Below are 25,698 nucleotides of genomic sequence, written 5' to 3'. Positions count from 1 at the left end.
ATTTATTGAGTTAGTGAGACGCCAATCCTTTATGATTCTTTTGTTCTTGATCTGCGCTGCATCACTCACATGTCCCTATCTATATTCCTTCAATTTCTGCACCTCAAAATCCTGAAACTTCTGTCCAAAACCTGTCACTGTCACTGTATGTAAGATCACCAACTGCACTGAGACCTGAATTCTTTGGTCCAAATCAGTTTAGGCCGTCCATAAAGAACAGCAAACCACTTGGTACTTGGCCAAACATCAAAAAGTATAGTTGTCCCACTTTTATTGAGGAACCACATCGTGAAAGCTGTAAGTTATAAAACAATTGAACAAATATATTCCACCTGTAACGATTGGACCAACATTTTGGTCCAATAATAATGGAGGATGGTCGAATAAAGTTGTCAGAAAAAACAAAGGACACCGTACCATGGTAACCAAACGAAAGGAAGAAGCTTGCCCTCGTGCAGTTAGGAACCAATACAGTTGTAATAAACCAGTTGGATCAGAATTATCTTATGGTTCAGGAGGTGGGCCTTATAATTAAGCTTGCCCCCCCCACCACCAGCCATTATAATCGTCTCTTAGAATTGCTGGAGTTGGTCTAACACCCCTAACGCTTTCTTTAGATCGTTACAATTGACCCATACCTATAGAAATTCACTCCTTAAGGGCCATCATCAAAGCCACATTAATCCAAATTGCTTGTTTTTGTAAAAGGCTAGTGTCTAATTTTGTTGTGCAATCTAAATTCTCGCCATTTAATACAAACGACGATAAATATCACGTTTCTCATCATTTCATATCTAAATTACGACGTAAAATCTTGTCGTTTGTTCTAACTTATTCAGTTTATCGTCGTTTACAGAAAACCGACGACAAATTCTCGTTGTTTTCTTTAAAAATGAATTCACCTTAGAAAACGACGCTAAAATAACTGACCGAATTAAATTGCCTTTTTTTTTAGTAATGTGGTAAACGGGGTGGGCTTGGATATTGATATTTCTTACATCAATGATAATATTATTAATTTGCTTATGTTTTCAGATAGCATCTGTCAATCCTGAATGCTTACTCTTGTTTATGGTCCCACTCGATGGCATAATTTATATTATAGGGAAATGTTTTCTAGGCCCCGTGGCTCTACCGGGGGACTTCAATTTTATTGTCTCTGGTGGAGACTAAAAAGGTGGCGGGGGCTTTGTTGCTTCTTCTTCAAGGGGTCTCCGGGAATTTATTTAATCAAAATGACATGATTGATTTGAGCTTCTCTGAGAATCCCTTCACATGGTGTAATAGGAGAACTGGTCTGGCCGGCAAACATAAATCTATTCACCAGGGCTACTATTTTACATCATCCAACTACTTCTGCCGATCACAATTCTTTATTGCTGAACGCTTGTGGGGAAGCTGCAGCTTCTTACCCTAAACCATTTAGATTCGAAGGGCAATGTCCTGGCTTATATCGCAAGCCGTAAGTGAAAAATATCTGATTTTTCATATGACGCTACTATGGTACTACCTACAACAACTAAGTACAACTTTTTTTTATCATTTTTTTTTTTTGAAACCAACACACTTACTTATAAAACATACCAAAGCTCCTATTTCATTATATAACGTTATTACAAAACTTAATAACCTTATATTTATACATAATCACTCAAATATACCACAAGTGGTATATATTCACATCTAACAATACCGACCTAGCTAACTCAAATCAGCTCTTCAAAAAATTTGAGCACGCATATGGGTCAATGTCAACAACTACGTACCTCAGCGACTCCTGTAAAATCACAACAATTTTATAGGTGGATATGTGAGTCCACGGTTCAGCAAGCAAGTAAAAATATTCTAGCCTATTATTGTGTGTAATGTGAGCCCATTTTTCTTTAAAAATTATTCTCTCTATTGTCTTGTAAATCAGTGATCACAATGCATAAGTTTCCATAAATGTTGTTTTATAAAGTGTCGTAGTCGTTTCGCAATTCACATGTTTTAGAGAGGGTTTATACATAGTAGTAAAACAAACCTCATTTTATTTGCATTTTCTTTTCTACGTACATATAACTTCATACCTCATGACATGAATGAGTAAAACAGTTAATATCATACAGTGATGTAAACAACATAAATCAAATGTAGATTCATATATCATTTTTCAACTTTTAAACCATGGGTTAGAAGGATAAGTGTTTAAATCCAACTCATCGTACGATTTAAAATTAATAAGAGTTTAACTCCCCCGCATTACTAGATGCAGGATGTTAAGAGTTTAACTTCCTCTTATAAGTGGATATAAGATGATAAGAGTTGAACTCCCTCTTATCGGTGAATTTGGGATGATAAGAGTTTAACTATCTCTATCACTAGATTCAGAAAACAATAAGAGTTTGTTGGTATAATTTTCAGTATGGTGACATGTTGCCTTGTGATTCGTCATTTATCTTCCAAATTGTACTTTCCTCACACCTGCAAAAGCAACAAACAACTAGTCGGGGGTGCCGACTACACCACTCTGATGCCTAAATCAGTTTAAACTCGTGATTTTCTATGAAGAATCAAAAATCTCAGAGCTCAAACAATCTGTGTGTAAATACCTGGTGTTACAGTCTTATTTATAAGCTCACAATTATAGGCTTACTGGAGTTCTTGAAGTATAATTGGACTAGGAGTTTGAGTCCTATATCACATAGGTTTCAGCCTTATCTTCAGGGAGTTTGAATCAGGTGGTAGAGTCCAGGTTGGGTAGTACTCTACCTCTTCAATCTTGATTCCACATTATTAGAAGTCGTATCCCTCTGATTATGGGATAGAGACTTATCTCGAGGTTCCCGGGATAAGGGCCTTATCACATCGTGTAGAGTCCTAGCTTCAGGGATAAACCCATACTAGTGTTCTGTTAATACTTAATTACTTACTTGTTGAGTTTAAGAAGATACCTCTGAGACAATTGTAGTGTACTTCGACCAATCCTCCGAGGTGTAAATATCCGAGACATGTTTACTCCAATCAGACTAGGAGATCTCATGATATTCATGCCCTGTGGAGTCTTTAGGTCCGAAGTGATCAATCCCCGAGATATGTAACAGTCCGAGGTGATTAGACACCGAGAAGATTTCTTCATGTAAGATTGTGACAAACCTCCGAGATGTTCTATTCAAGGTGACCCAGCCGGGTCGGGTCTGTGGGTTGAACCTCCGACTTGTCACGGGGTCCACGTGGCTTCGAAGCTGATTATTTCCCCAACAAAGTTTAACTCCCTCTCATTACTCGATGCGGGATGATCAGAGTTTTAACTCTCTCTCTCTCTCTCTCCCTCTCTCTCTCTCTCTCTTCAATGAATACAGAAATCCAAAACATTTTCACAAACTTTTTTGTGAAACCAAACCCTACATTTTCAGAAATCATACTTCTACAAACTCTATTGCAAAAGCGTACATTTCAAACCTTTTACCCCTAGCTTTCTCTTCTCCCCAGCACTCTCGTACTTCGTTTTTCATTAAATTCATTTTCATTTAAACAATGTAAATCATAATTATAACATGCAATGCATATCTGAACACACTTAAACCATCATGGCTCAATATCACAATTAAACATTCTAAATATACAATGCAATATGTATAACATTTAAGTCATGGTCAGTAACTTTGTACTTACAACTTGAGCTTAAACAACGTCTGAACTTCTAAGCACGTGCTCTAACTTATCTACAATATATTTACAACTAAACATCAAACTTTTCGTTAAAAAGACTCCACTAACTATTATGGGACATTTCATTCGAACAAAATCTAGTTTGCTCAATCAAAGTCCATAACACCATATTATGTAAGTTTTGTCCTATTTTTGTTCAATCGATCAAATCTTACTGCCAGATTAATTTCTACGTGATCTTTCACCCAAATTTTATTTTGGGTTAAATACCTTACACACCCTTATAGTTTAAAAACTTTATTTTTTTTCCTCCTCAGTTTTCATTTTTATCTTAAGAGGTACCTGGGCTATGGGAAAAGACGGAAATGGTACTTCTGTTCATTTTTCTGTTCAAAACTAACATCCAGCCATGTCATCCTACACGTGTCGGCATACCCCTGCGACACCTATCCCCAGAGCCATGTCAACGCTGACGTGGCTACTATATATATATATATATATATATATATATATATATATATATATATATATATATATATATATATATATTATTTTAAGAACTTCAAAAAAAAAAAAAAAAAAAATTCTAGGGGTGGCTCAAGACCAGTTTTGGGGGTGGCCGAACCACCCCCAAGAGCCAAAACCTATTTTCTTTTTTCTTTTTTTTCACTTTTGTGGCCCAAGGGCGACGGGGGTGGTTCGGCTACCCCCAGACCGGCCGATATGGGAGTAGCTAAACCACCTTCGTTCTAAAGAGAGAGAGAGAGAGAGAGAAAGAGAGAGAGAAAAAAAAAAAAAAAAAAAAAGTTTTGGCTCATGGGGATGGCCGAACCAACCCCAGGCCAAATGGGGGTGGTTTCGGCCACCCCCATTTTGGCCCTTGGGGGGTGGCCGAACCACCCCCAAAGGCCATGAGGTGGTTCAGCCACCCCCAAAACTGGCCTTGGGGGTGGCCCATATGGCTCAGCCACCCTTATAAGTTTTATTTTATTTTGAAAGTCCTTAAAATAATATATATATATAAACACACACACACATAGTTACCACGTCAGTGCTGATATGGCTCTTGGGACAGGTGTCGCACAGGTACGCCGACACGTATAAAATGACATGGCGGGACGTTAATTTTGGACAGAAAAATGAACGGAGGTACCATTTTCATCTTTTCCCATAGCACAGATACCTCCTATGATAAAAATGAAAACTAATAAAGTAAAAAATAAAGTTTTTAAACCACAAGGGGCAATTAAGTATTTAACTCTTTCATTTTTCTCTTAACCAATCTCTTTTTCTAACTCAAACAATCCTAATAGACCATTTACATGCATAATACATTTGTTTACCATATTAAAATCTCATTTTTATAATTAGCCCAATATTTTACCATTGATTACATTTCCTATAAACTTCCAACAATATTTCATCATCATGATGACTACCCAACACACCACGCAACTCTAACATATCTACATTTTAATATAGTCTCCATTTACTAAGCAAAACCTCCATTAGAAATTTTCTCAACCAACAATTCAATTGTAGCATGTTAACTATTCTATATACTCTAAAACAGTCCTAACACGCTAATATTACGATTTATAGCATTTACTTGGTTATTACAACGGCTATATTATAAAAAGTTTTAGTCTTAAAAATGCTTACCCTCGGACCAATTTTTCAAGATTCTTGTTTGAATAGTCCCCGTGTAACAAATCCTCAAAGAAACACTCAAGATTTGGCTTAACTCACAAGGAAACTTCGTTCCAAAACCCCTCTAACTCACTATGAACGAAGCAAGAACTAAAAACAAATCGTTCAGTTCCGTTCCCTAAATAAACGTTTTTGTGCAATTACGGTGCATTTTGATCAATCAAAATTTTCATTAAATGACATTAGAAATGTCGCGTCACACCTAACTCCACACGTGGAGATATTATTTTTATCGACAAGAATTATTTTGGATTGATCAAAATTGTATTTAATGCAGTCAAGCGACATCTTGTCCCTAACATATCTCACCTAACCTCGCATGTTTACTGACACGTGGAGATGCTACTTTTTTTCGATCGATAGAAATTATTTTTATTCGATCAAATTTCACTTAACTTCAAATTGCTCAAGTCTACACACGTGACAATAATTTGGTCATAAATTTTATCACGGGCGTCAAAATCGGACGTATGACCCCAATTCAAAAAGGTATTTTCCATGCATGGTCATGGAATACTACTAGCCCTCCATGAAGAAAGACTCAGAGGACATGGTGAAGAAATGCCAGAGACGCCAAGAGTTCTCCAATGTACCACACTACCCACCTCAAGAGTTAACGTTGATCGCTTCTCCCTTGCCATTTGCATAGTCAAGAGTTGACATAATTAGACCACTCCCACTAGGTAAAGGGAAGGCCAAATTCGTAGTAGTTACCATCAACTGCTTCACAAAATGGATGGAAGCAAAACCCTTGGCAACAATAATAGAGAGAGAGATTGAAAACTTCCTCTAGTGCTCAATAGTTTACCATTTCGAAATCTCCCATGTGATAGTAACAGACAATGGAAAGCAATTTGACAATAAGGCTTTTTAGGGGTGTGCGCAACTAGAATTTTTTTTTTTTAAAAAAAAAAATACCATTATTCCTCCCTTGGGCACCTGCAGGCAAATGGGCAAGTCCAAGCCACCAATAACACAATCTTTAAAATGATTGAAAAGAGATTGGATAAGTCAAAGGGGCAGTGGGTAAAAGAACTTTTGAGTATCCTATAGACATACTGAACAATGGCTTAAACACCAACGGGTGAGAATAGGGGTGTGCGCAAGGCGGATTTCCGCCATTCTTGCCCCCGCCCCACAACCATGCGGGTGTAGAAAATCTCACCTACAGTAGCAAATTTGTTCACTGTATCCACAGGGTCACGGAGGGGCGCGGGGCAGTTTTGAGGGTTTTATGGGTTTTATGGGTTTTGCAAATTCAGAGTAGATCTGATGGGGTGGGATTGAAGAGAAATGAAGAAAAAAAATGAGAGATGACTACTTTGTTCCGTGGGCGTCCGCTTTCTCAACGTCGTCACCATCAAATTGCGCGAGGAAGATGCCTTCCCCAATTCCTAAAAACGAGTACCATACTAGAGGAGAAGTCAAATACCTAAAGAGAAGACTCTGGTGAGGGGAAGAAGAGAGGGGAAGAAAGTAGAAAGAAAGAAGAGGGAGAAGATGTAATACCCTGTATTAATTAAATATCTTAAAATACAGAGTATTACAGAAAAATAAAGGGGAAGAAACTAGAAAGAAAGAAGAAGGGAAGAACTGAAGAAGCTTCAAGAAACTAGAAAGAAAAGAGGGTGGCAGAAAGAAGAGAGGGGAAGAATTGAAGAGCTTCAAGAAACTAGAAAGAAGAGAGGGTGGCAGAAAGAAGAGAGGGAAAGAATTGAAGAAGCTTCAAGAAACTAGAAAGAAAAGAGGGCTGCAAAAAGAAGAGGGGAAGAACTAAGAGTGAAGAAGCTTCAAGAAAAGAGAGCGGCGCAGAGAGGGGGGGTTAGGGTTTTTTTTGTTCATAATTTGGGGGTACGGGGCGGGGTGGGTATCTGTAACGCCCCGCTTTTACAAAAAGCGTAAGTGAAAATTTTTCGATTTCCACGTGACATTACTAACTCATCAGAGTTATAAATTAGCAGCGGAATATAATTTTTCTTTAACAATGACACATCAGAGCTGACTAGATAATCTCAATATATAAAAATAATAACCTTTTTTCTGATATAATAATTACATCCAAAATAATAACATATGTGCCACATGCGGCACTTAATAAATACATAATTATTGTCTTCTCCAACATAACAAATATTTCATATAAAAATAATTATTCCAATAGTCTTGACCTTTAATCCACCCTGCAAAAACTCGCATGAGATTGCAGTTATCACCACAATCTCATGCTGTGGTCAAGTGAGTCAATAGTCCTTGACCACAGTAAAATACTGCATTATTTAAAAGTACACTAAGCAATCAAATGATGACAGTTATATAAATACATGCACAACCTTGTATACTTCTTACTTTAACCTTAATTGAACCTATGTTCCATCAATTTGAAGCCTATGCTTTGCTTATTATGAGCCTATGCTCCATTAGATTGAAGTCTATGCTTCTTTCATTATGAGCCTATGCTCAATGCTTACTAATGGAAGCCTATGCTTCATTAAATCTCTCAGGGGCCTATGCTCCGTTAGATTGAAGCCTATGTTTCTTTCATTATGAGCCTATGCTCAATGCTTACTAATGGAAGCCTATGCTTCATTAAATCTCTCAGGGGCCTATGCTCCTTCTGGTGGCCTATGCTCACCCGCTTTATTATTAATCCTTCAACCTTTAGTTTATCCGTCGGTCTTATCAATGAATTGATGCCTTGGTACCTAAACTTCGGTTTACCCGCTGGTCTAGTCAATTACTTAACGCCTTGGTTTGTAAACCTCAGTTCATCCGTTGGTCTCCTCAATCACTGACGCCTTGGTACCTAAACCTCCAGTCTTTTTATTAACCCATTTATAACTCAGATTATGCAAACATCATATACATAATTCCAACCAGAGCATGTTAAACATATAAAATGTCAAACCATATGCATACAATTAAATAAAGCAAACTTCAACACATAATCAAAAACCACAACACGTATCATCCTCAGTGAGTAAGAAATACTCACAGCAATTCTTCTAGCTTCAAGAAATGTTTACAGATATAATCACTGCAATATAATTTAATACAGACAATAGTAAATTAGCATAATTCACTAAATATACATTTTAATCCTATTTAAATATTATCTCCTATTTTCGCTTGAACATTACCACGACATATAAAATTGATTAATTATAATGCCACATATTTCATGTGGGCATTATAACATCATTTATAAATAATGACCAAAACACCAATTTTAGTTAAAATGGCATTATAAAAGCTTTAACATTAAAAATCATACATATTTATTTTTATATCAAATAAACATAAAAACCTTATTTTATTCTTATAAAATCCGGGCAGAATAACAGCACTAGTATTAATAACACCTAAAATACTTTAAAATATTTGGACGGCATAACAACGCTTTCGTAAAATAGTGATTTTTTACTCGAATTATAACAGTGTGATTTATAAATCATTTGCGCCACTTGAAAGGCCTCGTCTAAAATACAACTTATAACAATAGATTTCTTTAACGACACTTATAAAACATTAAAACAAAACCTTATAAATAACTTACCAAATATATCACTCGATTATATATTTTGTATAGATACCCGGTTGGGAGAGATTATAGACAGTGAGATAGAGAGCTTCTATTTCTTTTTGTCTTTTTCTAGACACTTCATGCTTTTATTATCCTTTTTGTTCCTTTTCTTCTTCTCTTTTTAACCCACCGAACACACACACACACACATCGTTCTAGAGCCTCATTTTTTCTTCCTTATCTCATTTCTTTACTATGTTTTCTTACACGCACACACACAGGGGAAGAAAAACAAAGGACTAAAGGGAGAGACTTACGGTGAGAGAGAGAGCAAGAGGTTTGATTTTTCTTTGAAGATTTTTCTGCAGCTTTAAGAAGGAATGAGTTGCTCTGTTTTGGTTTCTTCACCGATTGAAGGAGGGGGAAGGTTTCTGGGTCTCCTACTCAGTTTCTTCTCTCCATCTCACGGTCTCTCACTCTCTCGTTCAGTCTCCCTGTGTCTCTCGGCAAGAGAGAGTAAAGGGAAGAACGGGAAAGAAGGAGAACAGAGAAGAAAGAAGAACGAAGGAGAGAGTTGCTCCGGGTTGGAAAAGAAACATAGAAGATGAAGAGTTTCTGGTTTCCTGCTGTATACAAAGAAGAAGATGGGTTCTTTGGGGTGCTCTTACTGCTTGCTGTGCCAACAGAGAGAAGCAGAAAGAGAGAAGAGAGAGCTTTTTTTTCTGATTTCTGCACTACACTAAAAATGGAGAGAGTCTCGACAAGAGGAAGAAGCTTTCAGCTTGGTGTGAGGAAGACCCATCTCCAAGCTTCCTTTTATATGAGACCCGAATGGTGAAGATCAACCCAACACAAAAACAATCTACGGATAGATGATACACAGGTGTTTCAACAATGATTATAAGATAAGAATATAGCTTAATATCTCTTATCTATATCTAAATGGGAGTTAGTTTCTAACTTTAGAAACTTAGTTTGCTGTTTTCCTGTAACTAACGAAGCTGTGTGTATGTGTGAACTGGGCTTACATGTGCGAGCTGGGCTGTCATGGGCTGGGCTGATTTGATCATGTGGTAATAAAATGGGCCCACAAGATTATATATTAATTTTCGTCCTATTCAGAGGTATAATTTTTCGCGGATGTTTTCGGGTACTAAATGGAATCCAAAAGTTATGAAATTTGGAGGGTAGCTAGAGGACTTCGAGATGAGCGTTCTGGCCTTTCAATCAACCAAAACAGAGTTCGTTTGACCCTGTTTCTAATATTCCAAAGTTTAAGGTCCGTTTGAACTTTTATTAAACTCAAACTATAAATGCTTCTTAATAAATGAATATTTATTTTCATAAATATTCATATTTATTCTTTTACGTCATTATTAGATCATAAATCATATTTTAAGATATTTTATTCAATATCTTAAAAAACGGGGTATTACAGTATCCGGGGTTTTTTAAAACCCCAACCCGCAACCCACCCAACCCCACATGGGTTGGACAAAATCCAACCCGTGACAGCAAAAAAACACCTAAAATCCGGTGTATAGGGGGCGGTTCGAGGTGAGCTAGGGACATGGGGCGGGGCTGGTAGGCGGGTTTTTGCCCACCCCTAGGTGAGACCCCCTATGCCTTGGCCTTCGAAAGCGAGGCAATGATTCCGGTTGAAGTCGGCCTCCTAAGTCACTGGGCTACCAACTATGATCCCATCCAAAACATTGAGGCTTAAGGGAGAACTTGGACCTTTTCAATGAAGAAAAAAAAAACCTTTGGCGGCAGTGCATATAGCCGTTTACCGAGAGAAGATGCCGAAGTACTTTAATGTCAAAGTAAAGCCAAGGAGCTTCAATATTGGAGACCTGGTATTGCGAAAGGTGAATACATGGAACCTAGCCGACAACAAGCTGGGACGCAACTGGGAAGGCCCTTACCGGGTGATTGATTGCAATCGCCCCAGACGATAAGTTGGCTAGAACGAGTGGAAACTTTATTTGATTATCACTTGATGTTAATGGACAAAAAGCGCTATCCACTCCCTTGGAACACACAGCATCTGCAGCGCTACTACTAGTAGCAACATTTGTAACTTTCTTTGTCTTAATCAAAGAAGTTCTTTTTTTTCCATATTGACTACATTTCTTCATGTTTTAAATCCAAAGACCATTTCGATGAGGCCCCCTCCTCGAAAAGCCTTACTCCCTAAGGCCACCACGCCAATGGGTCCAAAGACCTTCTCAATGAGGCCCCCTTCCTCAAAAGGCATTACTCCCTAAGGCCCCCACACTGAGGAGTCCAAAGACCTTCTCAAAAGGAAAAATTCGACGGGCTCGAAATGTAATGAAGCTTAACACTTAGAAGGCACGCATATAAATCAGGAGGTGCTTAAGAAGGCCCTACCTCGAAGACTAACCCCACATTTAGAAAATTTCAAGAAAATTTCAGTGGCAGTCGAACCCTCTCAGTTCTGACGTTCTGCTTCTAATTTCAACGTCTACCAAGGGTTCGAACACCGGTATGTACCATATGCCATGCCCTCCTGATGACTGCTGACTAATCCCCACTAGGGATACTACCTCTTACCCCCGAGGTACCGGTTGTACCTCTTCAACTGACGATGACCCATTATCCCGACGATTTTCGTTGAAGTCACTAGACTTAATTACGAACACCCCAGGTCGTCAGGCTTAGCAACAACCAAGGGACAACATTTAGCGAGGAACTCCTTCCCTCATTTGAAGAGTCCGACTTGTCTAAATAAAGACCCAGTCGGCGCAAAAGATCAAGGGCACCAACATATGGAGCATACCGACTGTACCACCTCCAGTGTTCTTGACTCTCAATAACGGGCACAAACTTGCACTTTAACTGGGGCCTAGCTGAAGATCCCTAGGCGACCTCTTTAGCTTGAGTCAACACTTCCCTAGGAACACATTCTAAACCGGGTCAATCCTTCAAGAGCCGATGCCTCAATTGGCACCCCAAACAAGACTTTAACTCCTTTTTCGAGACATCCCAGCCTCTGCCGATGCAGCCTCTTCTTGGGAAGGCGCGGTGGGGGAAGTATATCTTACACCCGACGACATTTCTTCTCAACCAGCTCTCCCTACTGATCGCTAGTGATATACGACTCGTAGATGCCAAAGTTCTCGTCATTGTCCTCATCAACGAGACTATATGGTTGAGGTAACCCACTTGCTCCCACCCCTTGGTTTGGCGCAAGCCTACTAGCATTCAAAGGATCAACCGTGGTTGAGCCTGGCACACAGGTAGGATTATGCCTCTCACGTAAAGGCCTCTGTTGGACGACGAGGGGTACATCTTCTTCATCCTCTTCTTCCATTCGGGGGTCCGTGACCCGTGGGCTTTGCGTTACTGACAAGCACCCGGTGGCAGATGGGCCTTTAGTTGGCATCTCTTTCACGGGGCATCTCTTTGAAGGGGCTAACGTCCTCACCCTTGCCTTGCCCTTCTTTCAAGCTTGATCCCTTTCTTGCCCGTCGCTGGGGGTTCGAGTTTTTCCTATGTTTCTTTCAACTGTTTTCTTCTTCGTTGGGACAGAGGTCCCTGTCCCCACTATGGTTTTCTAATTCCATGATGGTTTTGACCGCGAGGATTTGTGTTTCTCTTCGGCAACACACTGGGTTCAGTACCTAGAAAAAGAATGACTTGTCGGCAGAAGCAGTTACCATCCCCCATCTTTCCTCCAATTCCTCATTGGAGAGATGGCTTAGCCCTTTATATTCAAAAGCTTCTTCGAAATGTTTGTCCCTCATCAATCAATCAATCAGTATTTACCCCAACGCTTGGCCTTGGTTTAGCCGATAGTTTACTGAGCCATTAGTCTCTCCATTGGTAACCTCCTAGCTAGTTCCCGACACAAAGAAGAACCAAGTATCCCAGTTCTTCAAGCTTTATAGTCTTCTTGGAATCTCGACCAATCGATAGTCTATACAACAAGAACGGAAGCTCCACAATCCACAATTTTGATCGAAGGGTTGCTGCATGTATAAAAATTCAACAGTGGATAGCGCAAGGTGGCCTTCATCCTTAAAGAACTCCGACCACACTATGCCACAGGCAATAAGAATCCGCCACGCGTTGGGCATTAACTACATCGGCGCCAAATGGAGGTTGAACAAAACCTCGAGAATTAAACGCAAGGCCAAAAACCGAAGGTTGGCCGCCATCATATCCTCAGTAAAGCAAACCTCGTCCGCTCCTATCACCAGCGCTCCCTCTCGTTTCGCTAAAGCCCTCAACGACACCGACACGGGGATACAGAAGCGATGGCGAAGCCCTTCCAACATCCTAACCTTGATATAAGACCTCCATGTGCCGCCGAATACGACAATTCCACCAACAACCTCCTGAATAGCCCCACTAGCAGCTCCTTGAACGAACACCAACTGCCGTCTCTTAAACGACCTCACTTGCAGCTCCATGGACGTCACCACCAGTCATTGGAAATGAAGGAGTTGGGAAGAAAATGCACTAGAGTCGCAAGTCAGAAACCGTCAAAGAAAAGCTTCAAAGCACGAGAGTCGATTAAAAGAGGGAAATAATGCCCTCTTCCCCCTATTATACACGCAGAGCGCATGGGATAACGGCCAAAAGGACAATTTCAAAATTTAAATCATCTTTCTCCTGATACACTCCCACCACACGTCGCTCAAGCAGCAGAAGTCACGCAAATCAAGCCAACCTTCGGATCATGTTTCTTTAATTCCTAAGACTCTGCATTTATAACGACATCTACCATTACAGTTTGCAACACCTATTTGCTCTCAATTTGAAGCATGAGGCACCCAGCCTATCCCTTCCAAAGATCAGTCGATGGGCTCTAGAATAACACACCGACGGACCCAAAGCACCCATTTCAAATTCTCACAGATTACTTGACACACCAATCATCCAATGGAATTGGGAGTTACTGGAGGGGCTAGATACCGACGAGCCTTGGAAAAGCCCACTGACAAGCTCAAAGCACTCATTTCAAATTTTCCATTTTATTGGCGAACCAATCATCCAATAAAATTGGAGGGCTATTATAGGGCTTGGACATTGACGAGAGGGCCCGTCCATCGGGAAAACCAGATGACCTCCAAACTATAAAGGATCGCATGCCATAAAGGGCTCGACGGCCTCACAGTTTGACGGCCTATAGCCCAACCAGCTACCAAAATCCGAGTGCACCTTTACCAAAGGAATGTCACCAAGCAAACGATTCAACCTCCGCTAGCTCAGCTAACCAAACACCCACAACATGCTGCCCCTCCTAACAAATTAAGGGAGGAAATATCCACGTCAGACAACAACCTCTTGGTGGGAGTATATAAGGATCCCAGGTAAACCTCACAGGTATGCAATCTGACCCTCGGCAAAACTCTGCCAAAATACCCTTTCACTGTACCTTTGCAAACTTAGGCGTCTGAGTGGCTTCACCAGATCCCACCAGTGAACCCTTCTAACCCATTCTCTTTCTTACAAAACCACTTCAAAACGGTCTTGAGGTTACTGTAGAGCATTGCACCAACAATGATGATGTTGGACAAGGTTGTTAATATACATTTGTTTAAGCATGACACCCAATCAGAACAATCACTGGCGTGGAGTGTTTCCATGTCAAACCTTCAGCCACAAGGCGCACAACCTGTTTATTGAACTGTGTACGATAAACAGGATCAACATACTGAAACGTTTGAGGGAAAAATCATGGCAAACGTAGTGAAAGATTCTTGCCTCTTAAGAGTATATGGGTAAATATGGTGGAGTTGAATGAATTCATTAGTGACTTGGCTATTGATATATAACAAGAAAAAGAACCCTTCATATCATAAAAGATGAAGATGAATCCCAAGTTGAATATAGGAGGGTCCGCTAACGACTAAGAGATATTTTTTGGGCCAAACCAAATATGGAACAAGCTCTTGTAACTGTATTATAGTTCTTTCTCAAAATAGCAAGTGAAGCCTCATAATTCTGGGCCTATCATATACTGTTCTTCAATAACTTCCAGGGCCGAAGTTCTTGTGGTACAGCGGGAGGATCCTTTGCTTTACTATTGGCTAACTTACTGGGCTGTCAATGTGCTTACTGAAGGTGTTGCACCTAAAAATAATGAAAAAGTTTCATATCAGAAGAATATATTGCCTTAACCAGAGCTGAAAAGTTTCATACACTGCGAAAACTGTACTCACAAGCTTTTCACAGCTAAGGATGGCCTGTAAGAGAGTCAGGCCACAAAGGTATCCTCAAATGCTAGAGATAATGGCGGTCAGACTGCTGTAGTTTGAAAAAACAGCCACTTCTCATGCTGAACCTGCAAAAACAGATTTTGAGGTGATGAAGGAAATGGTAGCAAGAGAAGAAGGGATATTTGGAGAAAAAGATGGTCCCCTTAATAAGTATCACACATCAAACATGATCATGGTTCTAAGATTTCTGAAGCTGGAGAATACTTTTGTTTTCCGATGTCGAGAATCACTTATGAAAGAGTGATGGCTTATGATGCTTTACACTGTTAAGAGTAATCGATTCTCCAGAACTAAAAAGTTTTACAAAAAAAAAGATAGCTATTACCCCACTGCAAGTGGACTACCAACAAATCCCTTTCTCAAAAATAAAATAAAATAAAATCATTGGAGCCTATGGTGTTTCTGCTTCTTGCAGGTGCTTCTTAACTTCTATAATCACGGTTTTTAATGTGACATTTAATTCAAAATAGTATGAATTCTACTTTAGCCCTTTTGCCATGTTTTGAGAGACAGAGACAGAGACAGAGAGAGAATTGCTGCAATTGACCTTAAAGCCAATGATGAAATTGAGCAAGGACTCGATCTGCAACAGAAGCAGAGGTAGTTTTGTACTTAGTTTCTCATTATCATTGTTTATTCTAAGCTTTCTATGAACATTGTTAAGAATCTTCACTAACCAGTTTAATAATCATGTTCTATTGTTCTGCCAAGGACAAACCCAAAAAAAAAAAACTCACAGGCACACAAACATGGACAGTTTAACAAGAGGAAATAACAGCACCCTTCTGCATTCACAATATTAAGAAAATCATGTGCAGTAAAACTATTCATTTAAAAGCGTGGACGACGACAAAGAAAGACCAACCAGAATAACTGTCAGTAAGTTTTAGTAAATAAAAGGACAATCATATTAACAATGGGTCAAAACATCCATTAAACAATTCACAGAAAAAAAAACTAGTAAGTTCTATGGGAGGAGGCGGGAGGACCATCTCTATAAATATTAACATTCAAACTGGAGAGCTACCCTACAAATTTTAGTTCTCCGAACCTGTTGAGAGTAATAACTGACTACACGTCCAAGATTTCTTGTTACAAGAAAAGAGAACATATCATGGACTAAGCATGAAATATGACTCACTATGCAACTTATTGGTCACATGATGATGGAAGAATAGGAACTTACCACGATAAAAGAAGTTGATGATAGCAGCAAATAATGCTGATGGAAAAGTCAGATCTATACTCCCACTAGCTTCCCAAATGCTCTTGACAGTCGGATAAAATATGTCCACGCTCAACAAAACTTAGCATAAGCTTATCCGCCTCCTCTGATTTTCCTTCTAACATCAGTCTCTTACTCACCTTCTCACATAACTTCAATTCAGGAATCAGATTCCGGTTGAACATTCGACAGGCAACCTTATACGCTGACCAAGGAATCCCTTTGTTCAAATAACTCTCCATGAGTATGTGACATGTTTTAGCATCAATTATTGAAGCTGTTCTCAACACATTACCCAAGAGTTTATCAGCCTCCTCAAGATTTCCAAAACGACAAAGCTTTTCAATAACTTGATTATACACTGTTCTGCATGACTGTCTTAAAAGCATTTTCTCTAATAATTTTAACAAATCTTCCACCCTACCCATCTGGCAATACCGGTGGATAACTGCCCTGTACGTAACAGGAGTAGGATCCACACCCTTCTTCAACATCTTCATTAAAAGTTCAGTAGCTTCTTCTATTCTACCTTTCTTCCCCAATGCATCAATCAATGTAGTATACGTGAATGCATCAGGGTGTTTGTTACTCAGATACATGTCATCGAGCAATGACAGAGCAGCCTCCAAGTCATCCTTCTTACAAAATCCATGAATTAAAGTGGTAAAGTTTACCACATTAACAGCACATCCATTGTTCAGACACTCCTCCATGAACTTTTTAGCCTCGTGCATTTTCCCCTCTCGGCAGAGGGACTGAATTAGTACGTTAATATCAACTGGGGTTGGAAGAAAGCCCTTTGTTAACATCTCCCTTACCAAATCAATGGCCTCAGATAATTTCCCTTCCCTACGCAGGCCGTGCATCACAACACCGTAAGTGATTGCATTAGGGGTCCACAACTCTTCCTCACTCGTGTTGATCATCTCTCTAGCTTCTAAGGATTTTCCACACTGACAAAGCCCATGTAACAAGGCTGTATATGACACAGTGTTTGGTTTGCAACCATGCTTGTACATCTGCTGACGCATCCTTTTAGCTTGATCCACCTTTCCTAGAAGGCAAAACCCATTAAGAACAGCAGTGTAAGTCACAACATCAGGAATGCAACCCTTTCTGAACATTTCCTTTACTAATTCTTTTGCCACATCAATCTTCCCTGCCTTACAAAATGAGTGAACTATTGCACTATACCCGACCTTATCCACAGAAAAATGCCTCTCCTCTGCCTCCCTTAAGAATTCCAAAGCCTCATCCCCATGACCATGCTTGCAGAACATATGAATAAGAGTATTGTAAGTAACCTGGTCTGGTATCAATTTACTGTCCTTCAACATCTTCTCCATCAATTCCCTCACCTCTTTAACCCTTTTCTCCTTGCAGAGAAAACCCATCACTGTATAGTAGCTAACTTTATCTGGGTGGCATCCCTTTAGTGGCATTTCAGCGATCAGTTCCATGGCATCTTCAATGCGATGTACATCACAATACCCCTTTACCAAGCAGTTATAGGTGACAACATTAGGTGTAATTTCAACAAGTTGCATCCGAGCCAAGAACCTCAATGCCTTTTCCAGATGATTCCACCTCACCAAAACATTGATCGCAGTGTTACATATCCACAAATTGGGTTCTACTCCTGCTCTTTGCATCAAGGTTAACACCTGCATTGCATTCCTTAACTTGCCTGCCCGACTATATGATATCATCACATAACCAAAAGCTTCAGGCCGGCGCTCAATACCCCTGCGTGCCATGAGCCGAAGAACACGTCTAGCACCCTGACACAATTTAGTCTTACTAAGAACCTCGAGCATCGTATAGTACACGACCGGGTCATGTCTGTACCTCCACTGCCGATCAGCCCAATAGAACAATTTCAAAGCAACCCGTTCATCCGTCTGAGACTGCAAAACAGCACAAACTTGCCGAGGCTTGAGGCTTCTGAGTAAATGCCTCAACTCCCCTTCAAGCTTTGGATTCCAACTCGAGCTGAGTGTGATTAATCTACAGATCTGTCTCACCAAAGGGTGTCTTTTTTCTTCCTCGTCCGCCTCATCTCTTCTAACATCTTCTCTTTGTTCACGATTCCTATTAAACGAATTCAAAACCATAAAATCATCATCATTAACATCCTCTCCTTCTTCATCTTCATCGTCATCATCATCATCCTTAAGCTCTTTAACTTCATCAAAATTAACAGGGTAAGAGTCTTGCTGGCTCCCAGAAACCCTGGAGCCCATTTGCCTAAATCTGCCATACCCATCGTCACTATCATCACTTTTACCTATCCCCACACCATAACCCCTAGTACTAGTGCTTGAAAGAGAACTAGCAATTGAGCTTCTTGAAGAAAATGAAGAATAATAAGCACTAGGTCCAATACGGGCTAATGGGTTTGAAAAGAAATGGCTTCTGCGTGTTGAAGTAACCTCTTTCCCCGTGAATTCACCATTAATGCCAGAAATACATGTACGAAACTCTAAGAAAGCAATGAACTTGTGAGGTTTGGCTAAAGGTTTTCGAACTCTAATGTAGAAATTGAAGTTATATAGCATCTCCCTACACTAGATGAACAACACAAAAATGGCGCAAAATTGAGATTTTGTAATCTGAAATAACAATGTAAGAAAGAAGCAAGTCGTTTGCCTGGCAGTGGCAGTATCCTTCTGAGATTCTCAAATTCTCAAAATTGTCAACATGAGCCGCCTCCTTATTTTGTGCACTTCGTTTCTGTTTTTAATACTTGAAAAAGAAAAAGAAAAAAATGTAAATTACACTTGGGCACCAAACGTAAGCCCCATTTGCACTTTTGGCCTCCAAATGCTACATGTTCATTTGTATGTGATAAGTACATTTTTTTTAATAAATTCTCTTTCAACTTTATCGTTGCAATTAAAAATGCATGCGAGATACATAATATTTTTATAGACTGAATTAGAAAAATTCTCTTCTAGCTTGGACATAAAATGTGCATGTGAGCTCCAGGTGACACCAAGACATTTTTTCGTGACAAATTTACCCATGTGTTAAATTGAAATGCAATGTTTTAGAATGTCTTAAAAAAATTTCCATGCTCATAACTCAACAAAATGGGCCCCTTTAACTAGATTTATTTATAACATTCCCACCGTTCCTTTGCTGGATCTTCCTCTTGATATGTATGGTGCGTTTGGGTATCGAATATTTCGAATATGAATAATATTCTGAATCTGATCACGGATTTCAAGGCAATGAAAATGTGTTTGGATGTTGAATATAATTCAGATTCTTTTCGAATATGTGTTTGAGTGTTGAATTTGGAAGATTGAAAAAAAATGTTTTATAATGGTAGAAAGTGGTTGGAAATGATTGGATTGTATGAAAAGTTGTGTATAATGATTGGTGTTATGAAAATAAGTGTTAATTTTTAAAAATTGAAAAAGAAAATGTTTTTTAATAGTAGGAAATGATTGAAGATGATTGGTTTGTATGAAAAGTTGTGCATAATAATTGGTATGGTAAAAAATAATAAAACTAATGATAAAAAAAAATTACAAAAAAATTAAAAATTAAAACTAAAAACTAAAAACTAAAAAATTATATTTTTATTTTCATTTTTATTCTTTTTTTTAATAATAATAAAAAAATAAAATAAAAAAATATAGGTATTGCCATCCCTTTGGGAGGGGGGTGGCCTACGAGCCACCCCCATTTTCCTATTTTTATTTGAAATATATATATATATATATATATATATATATATATATATATATTTGCTTTTGGATTTTAGTTATTTTTTTCAATTTTTTTTAAAAAAAAATTCTATAATGACATGTGGCATGAGTAATATGGACATATCTCGCCCAATGTGGCATTTTTTCAAAGGTTTTGGTAGTTTGAGCCTTTGAGAGACCGAAGTCGGAGTGTTAGCAATTTTTGGGCCTAGACACAATACGGGTGGTAATTTGGGGGACTAAACTGTAATTTTTCTTTAATCTTGATAATGATTGAAATATTCATTGTATACTAATTAAAAATTGAGTATTAAATTTTATGGACTAATGATTTTAATTTATTTTGCTTTATTAAATCTAAGATAAACACGTTTTTTTGTTTTAATTTTATGATTAATTTTAGTTAATTTTATTTAGTAACGAATATTTTTTCGAGTTTAATATAAATTATTTCCTTCTCATTTCTCGTGAAAAATGCCTATTTCATTCTCGTTAAAATTAAATTACTTATCTGCTTTAATTCAAAATTATAAACCGTAATTATCGACATATTCATTTACCACAAATTAGTTTGAGCAAGATATATCTAACATAAAATAAAGAAACTAAAAGCAAACAAAAAATCTATGGAAAGGAAAAAGAAACAGATAGGTACATTATGAAGAAAGGTTGGCATTCAGTCAAATGCATAGCTCTATTACCGTTCATGAGCGGTACTGAAAATAAAAAAGGTTCAAGTAGCGATCTCTAGGAATATCCGACATATATTATACAATAAACTGATACCAGTAAAAGCAAAATATATGATATGATAAATTACCCGCATTACAAACCAAACCCCTTCAGGCGAAGATGAGAACCAACAAAAACAATAACCCTAACAAACAAAGGACGCAAATCCATGTAATACCACAACATCGCATAATGCCCCCGACAAGCCACGGCATGCCCGATGCGTTGCCCTGCGCATGTATGTGCACAGCGGGGTCCTCGTGTACCGGTTCAGCAAAATTTTGCATCAACTCATCTTCCCAGTAGAAACCCCCGGGATGATTCTACAATAATACATTAAAACGGGATGAGACTGCCACTGCGACATACACTTAAACATAAAAATCATTAACATGTAAATGTTGGTTCAATTTGAGGCCAGCGTTTTTTGACGAGTTCATACCTTTCCTAGGGGACACTTGTAGAAACGCCGCATGTAGTTCCTTTCTGTTCTTGAAACGAGAAGTCTCATGGGTCCAGCACCACATGTACAGTTCACTTTGACGTCCATGTCTACTTGGTAATGCGTTAAGAAAAATAAGAAGAAAAAAACTTGTAAAACAAAATTAATACGGGTACAAAATCGTACATAAGAGTATATTTTACTCGAAATTAACCAAACACATGCGTAAAACCACAACCATACGTAATGCATATCCAAAACAAAAATTCACTACTTGTACAATATAATTGCAATTTTTTAAATTTCCCGCATTCTAGTGTCCATGACGGGTATCCCACATTGCTTGTGCAATGCCTTCTCTAAATTGGGTCATTTCAACAGAAGCTGCTTGGGAGAAGTCATAATGTCCTGAATTTGATGGGCCTGCCTCATCGTTGTTGCCATAATCATCTGGGTGCTCACTCATGTCTACCTGATCGACGTCCATTTCCGGTTTTGCTGCATCATTGCCGCTGAAGATTTCATCATTCGGATTGTGTACCCCGACGAAGTTGTGTAGCGTGCAACATGCCAATATAATGCTAGGTTGACGCACCAATAAGTACCCAGGGATGCCATTTAATATACGCCATCTCCTCTTCAATCTGGCGAAGCAATTCTCGATGATCATTCGCAACGATGAGTGCCTAAAGTTAAATAGTTCCTTGTACCCACGTGGCAACGGCCTGTTGCGATAAGTGTTGAGATGGTACCTCTCCCCTTTATATGGAGGCAAAAAACCCCGCGTACATGGATACGCTGAATCAGCCACGTAATAGTGTCCTTCATAAATAATGCAATAAAAATGTCAATATAGAAACAGACAGAAGGAAAATGTCTGATGTATACTTAAAGGCATTTTGACTACAAGGTACACACCATCTGTGGGCCACTCAAAACCGTTGTCACCTGTAACAACATCCTTAAATACGCGACCATCGTTAGCTGTTCCCTCCCAACCAACGTACACGAACGCGAATAACATAGCGAAATCGCATATTGCCATCACGTTGTGTGTGCAATCATTTTTCCGGCCACGAAAGAGGCGTTGGTGCTCGACTGGGACTTCCGCCTTTATGTGTGTGCCATCGATCGCACCAATACAATCCTATCAAAATGTAAGAAATAATAAAAATAATAAATCATAAAACTAGGGCATTCTTTATAGTATTTGAAAGGTGACATAAATATAACATTGTTGTGTTACAGAAGGACATGAACTAACCTTGAACCAAGGATAATATTTGGGATCACTGCTTACATGTGGGGCCACCCCAGTCCTATGACGAACTCTAATGTAAATCCTCGCTAGACGACCCACTGCACCAAGCACCGTCTTGATATGGCGGTTTATTGTCTCAGTGGAATGTTGAAAGCGATCTGACGCGACCCGCTGCCCCTGGCTATGGCCGATAACCACAAGAAATATAGCCACACTTTCCTCAACCTCAACGTTCCTTGTACTCCTCATGAGTTGGCGCTCCCTCAACTCAGTACACAACGTTATAAACTGGGGTTGCTCCATACGGAACATTTCCTTAAACGGCGTTGGGTTACCGTTCAGCATGCACCTTATATACATGGCCCCTCGTAATGGCAAATTGCGTGCCGGCATTTTGCAGTTTCCATCGTCATCGTCATCGTCATCTGATATGTCTAGCACAGCCAATATCAAATTTATTTCGTCATCAAATTCCTGTTCACTATCCTCATCCATGGCGTCGAAAGGGATGTTAGATCCATCCATCCTACCAACGGACACATTTGAGTTTAATACAGCTTCAAATAATGTGTACAGCATATCAGCAAACACAGATTCAATTCAATTATTGTCACATATGCACACAGTAAAACACATATCACCAATCATTGTCACATACCACATTGCAATAACTAATACCAAAAGTACATTAAACTAACATAATTGGTCCTCAAAGTTAAGTGAAAATAGAAGAACACATTGCATCCCAATATAATTGTCTCATACTTAATACCTAAAATACAAAACAAACATAAATTACCCTCAAAGTTAAGTACAAATACAAGTAGCTATTTGCAATCTTATCCTGCCTGTCAGTCATCAAGGGGCTTCTGCTTTTTTAGCCAGATCAATCTACGTGCTCTTGTCATGCGGATCCACGCGGCTTGAAGTTGTTCATCCATCAGAGCAACTGTTGCAGCTACGTACACTTCGTCACTGACCTCATGCTGCAACTCGTCTAGGAAGTCGAGAGCCCAATCCATCGGGAGTGCGGATCTGGCAGTGCTGTGCTGTTGTGTGGAACTCATATCCGACTGACTCCGCCGAAGCAAGATGTCTTTCCTTGCCTTTGCCATCTCCTTTAACTCGTCGTACAAAGCTTTCTTCGAAGCCACCATCTGGCTTTTCGTTTGCTTGGATCCTTTTTTGCCCGAAGATCCTTTTTGTGTAGATCCCATATTGACACCCAGTCCAATATCCCGCGCCAGGTCAGATGGTGTATCCTCCACCATCGGCTCTTTCCCCCTGCGCCTACCTCCACCAGATGAAGGTCCACCGGCCTCATCATCATGAGGACTGTCGAGGTCAACAAATGCCTGTGACGGATAACCTTTTGCTCGACCCGTACGACCAGCCCCACCACTATGCACGTGCATACCCTCCGTCTGCATACGGTGCATGAGATGTTCTTCCTCCTCGGCGTTAGGCGGGGAATGTGCGGAGGATCGGCGGGGGACCGATCGAAAAGGATCCCCAGCTGCTCATAGTTACGGCACCCCTTTGACTTGAAGCGTGTGATTCTATCATCGACCTACGAAAACCCGGAAAAGGCACTTAGTTTACATTTAGATGTTTTTCATGATTTCTATAAAAGATTGATCACACCGAGGTCATTTGGGATAGAGCATACCATCTTGGCACGCTCCCATTGCGTCGGGGTCCCGCTGACGGTGTTCAATATAGGGTCCCACCCGAAACCGGTTTCATGATTTAACAGGCCTGAGAAGTCTGTGTGGTCTTTACGAAACTTGTTGTACTTCGTCGATAGCTGGCTAGGGGTAAAAACCCTAGTGGCCCTCGCATTCATTTTCTCGGTCAGATCCACCCATGTATTTTTGGTCACGGTCCCTCTGACAATGGTACCGTTATGCACACATTCTAGAAGAAGTTCGAGCAACAGGTCAGCTTCCTCAGGAGTCCACTCAATTCCCTTTCCTTTTGGCATGGCACCTCGTTTTCTCTAGTATGGAGTGAAAAAGTAGGGCCATTAGTGACAGCGATGCATTGAGGGGGATTAGTGTACTTTTCCCCTTAGGTGTCACTAATTAGAAATTCACAAGTTTGGTATAGTAACAACGTACGAAAAAATTCACAACCAAACGAACATGAAGTTGAAAATTTTTATATAACCCCTCGAACTACCACTTCATTTTCTATATTCCCCCTAATGACAAAGATGCAAATTATGAAAGTATATATATATATATATATATATATATATATATATATATATATATATATATATATATATATATATATATATATATATATATATATATATTTATAGACATAATTGGCATTTACGAGGAACATTGACTATTGAGGGGGACTACTAGTAAAATGTTTTAACAAAATTCGACAACAAGATAAATTACAATTAACTCTCAAAGTAGCAAGTAATTTGTAATGTTGCTTAATTTAAAATTAAATTAATTACAGTCGAGAATTCCAATATATGTCTATGATGAAAAAGTTATAAACATGCATTAATTTTACATCATACATCGGGAAACAGATTGCGAGGAATACCTTTCGAATATGAGAGGTTTTGAACGAGTCAGGAAAACACTGCTTCTTGCTTCTCGTCGAATATGGCTGTACAAAATGTAGCATGAATTGAAGACATCATTAAATTTGTGCTGTGAGCATGGTAAATCTACCAGCGTAAAAAAAGGAATAATTTTTTCACCCGTTGTAAAGAAATTTGTTTTTGATAATGTGTTGATTAGTTTGTGGTTAGTTTTTTTAATTTGTGCCGGTTTTGTTTTAAAGTTAAAAGTGGTTCTTTTTTAAAAAAAAATTAAAAATTAAAAAAGATATGAGTGTCTTTTAATTTAATTTGCTTTTCATAAATTTTTGATTACTTTGTGGTTTGTTTTTTTAATTTGTGCCAATTTTGTTATGAAGTTAAGAGTGTTTTAAAGAATTTTTTTTTTTTTTCAACATATTTGTTACAAATATGAGTGTCTTGTTTATAAATTTGTTTTTGATAATGTTTTGATTAGGGGGTATTATTGTGCCCATTTTCATTTTCATTTTTTTTTTTTAAAAGATGTGAGTGTCTTTTAAATTAATTTGCTTTTCATAAATTTTTGATTACTTTGTGGTTTGTTTTTTTAATTTGTGCCAATTTTGTTATGAAGTTAAGAGTGTT

The 25,698-nt window shown here is 38.9% G+C and overlaps 3 protein-coding genes and 1 long non-coding RNA gene across 4 annotated transcripts; all 4 read right to left on the bottom strand.

The window, feature by feature from the left end:
- Positions 1-7,448: 7,448 nt before the first annotated feature.
- Positions 7,449-9,651, bottom strand: LOC133867573 (uncharacterized). Its single transcript, XR_009900109.1, has 3 exons — positions 9,199-9,651; positions 8,354-8,395; positions 7,449-7,586 (listed from the first exon to the last, which is right to left on the bottom strand). It is a non-coding gene; the product is annotated as an uncharacterized LOC133867573 (long non-coding RNA).
- Positions 9,652-14,682: 5,031 nt separating this feature from the next.
- LOC133869831 (pentatricopeptide repeat-containing protein At1g09900-like) lies at positions 14,683-19,055 on the bottom strand. Its single transcript, XM_062306913.1, has 3 exons — positions 16,316-19,055; positions 15,073-15,194; positions 14,683-14,983 (listed from the first exon to the last, which is right to left on the bottom strand). The coding sequence occupies exon 1, from the start codon at positions 18,910-18,912 to the stop codon at positions 16,381-16,383; it is 2,532 nt and encodes an 843-aa protein (XP_062162897.1). The 5' UTR covers positions 18,913-19,055; the 3' UTR covers positions 14,683-14,983; positions 15,073-15,194; positions 16,316-16,380.
- A 2,502-nt stretch (positions 19,056-21,557) lies between these two features.
- Positions 21,558-23,084, bottom strand: LOC133869168 (protein ALP1-like). Its single transcript, XM_062306122.1, has 3 exons — positions 22,509-23,084; positions 22,163-22,391; positions 21,558-22,066 (listed from the first exon to the last, which is right to left on the bottom strand). The coding sequence occupies exons 1-3, from the start codon at positions 23,082-23,084 to the stop codon at positions 21,558-21,560; spliced, it is 1,314 nt and encodes a 437-aa protein (XP_062162106.1).
- Positions 23,085-23,356: 272 nt separating this feature from the next.
- LOC133869167 (uncharacterized) lies at positions 23,357-24,489 on the bottom strand. Its single transcript, XM_062306121.1, has 3 exons — positions 24,175-24,489; positions 23,938-24,075; positions 23,357-23,860 (listed from the first exon to the last, which is right to left on the bottom strand). The coding sequence occupies exons 1-3, from the start codon at positions 24,487-24,489 to the stop codon at positions 23,357-23,359; spliced, it is 957 nt and encodes a 318-aa protein (XP_062162105.1).
- Between the last annotated feature and the right edge of the window lie 1,209 nt (positions 24,490-25,698).

This window comes from Alnus glutinosa, chromosome 5 (assembly GCF_958979055.1).
Source record: "Alnus glutinosa chromosome 5, dhAlnGlut1.1, whole genome shotgun sequence".
NCBI lineage: Eukaryota > Viridiplantae > Streptophyta > Magnoliopsida > Fagales > Betulaceae > Alnus > Alnus glutinosa.
The sequence above is the reverse complement of the archived record's forward strand: the minus strand, read 5'-3'. Positions and strand labels throughout refer to the sequence as shown.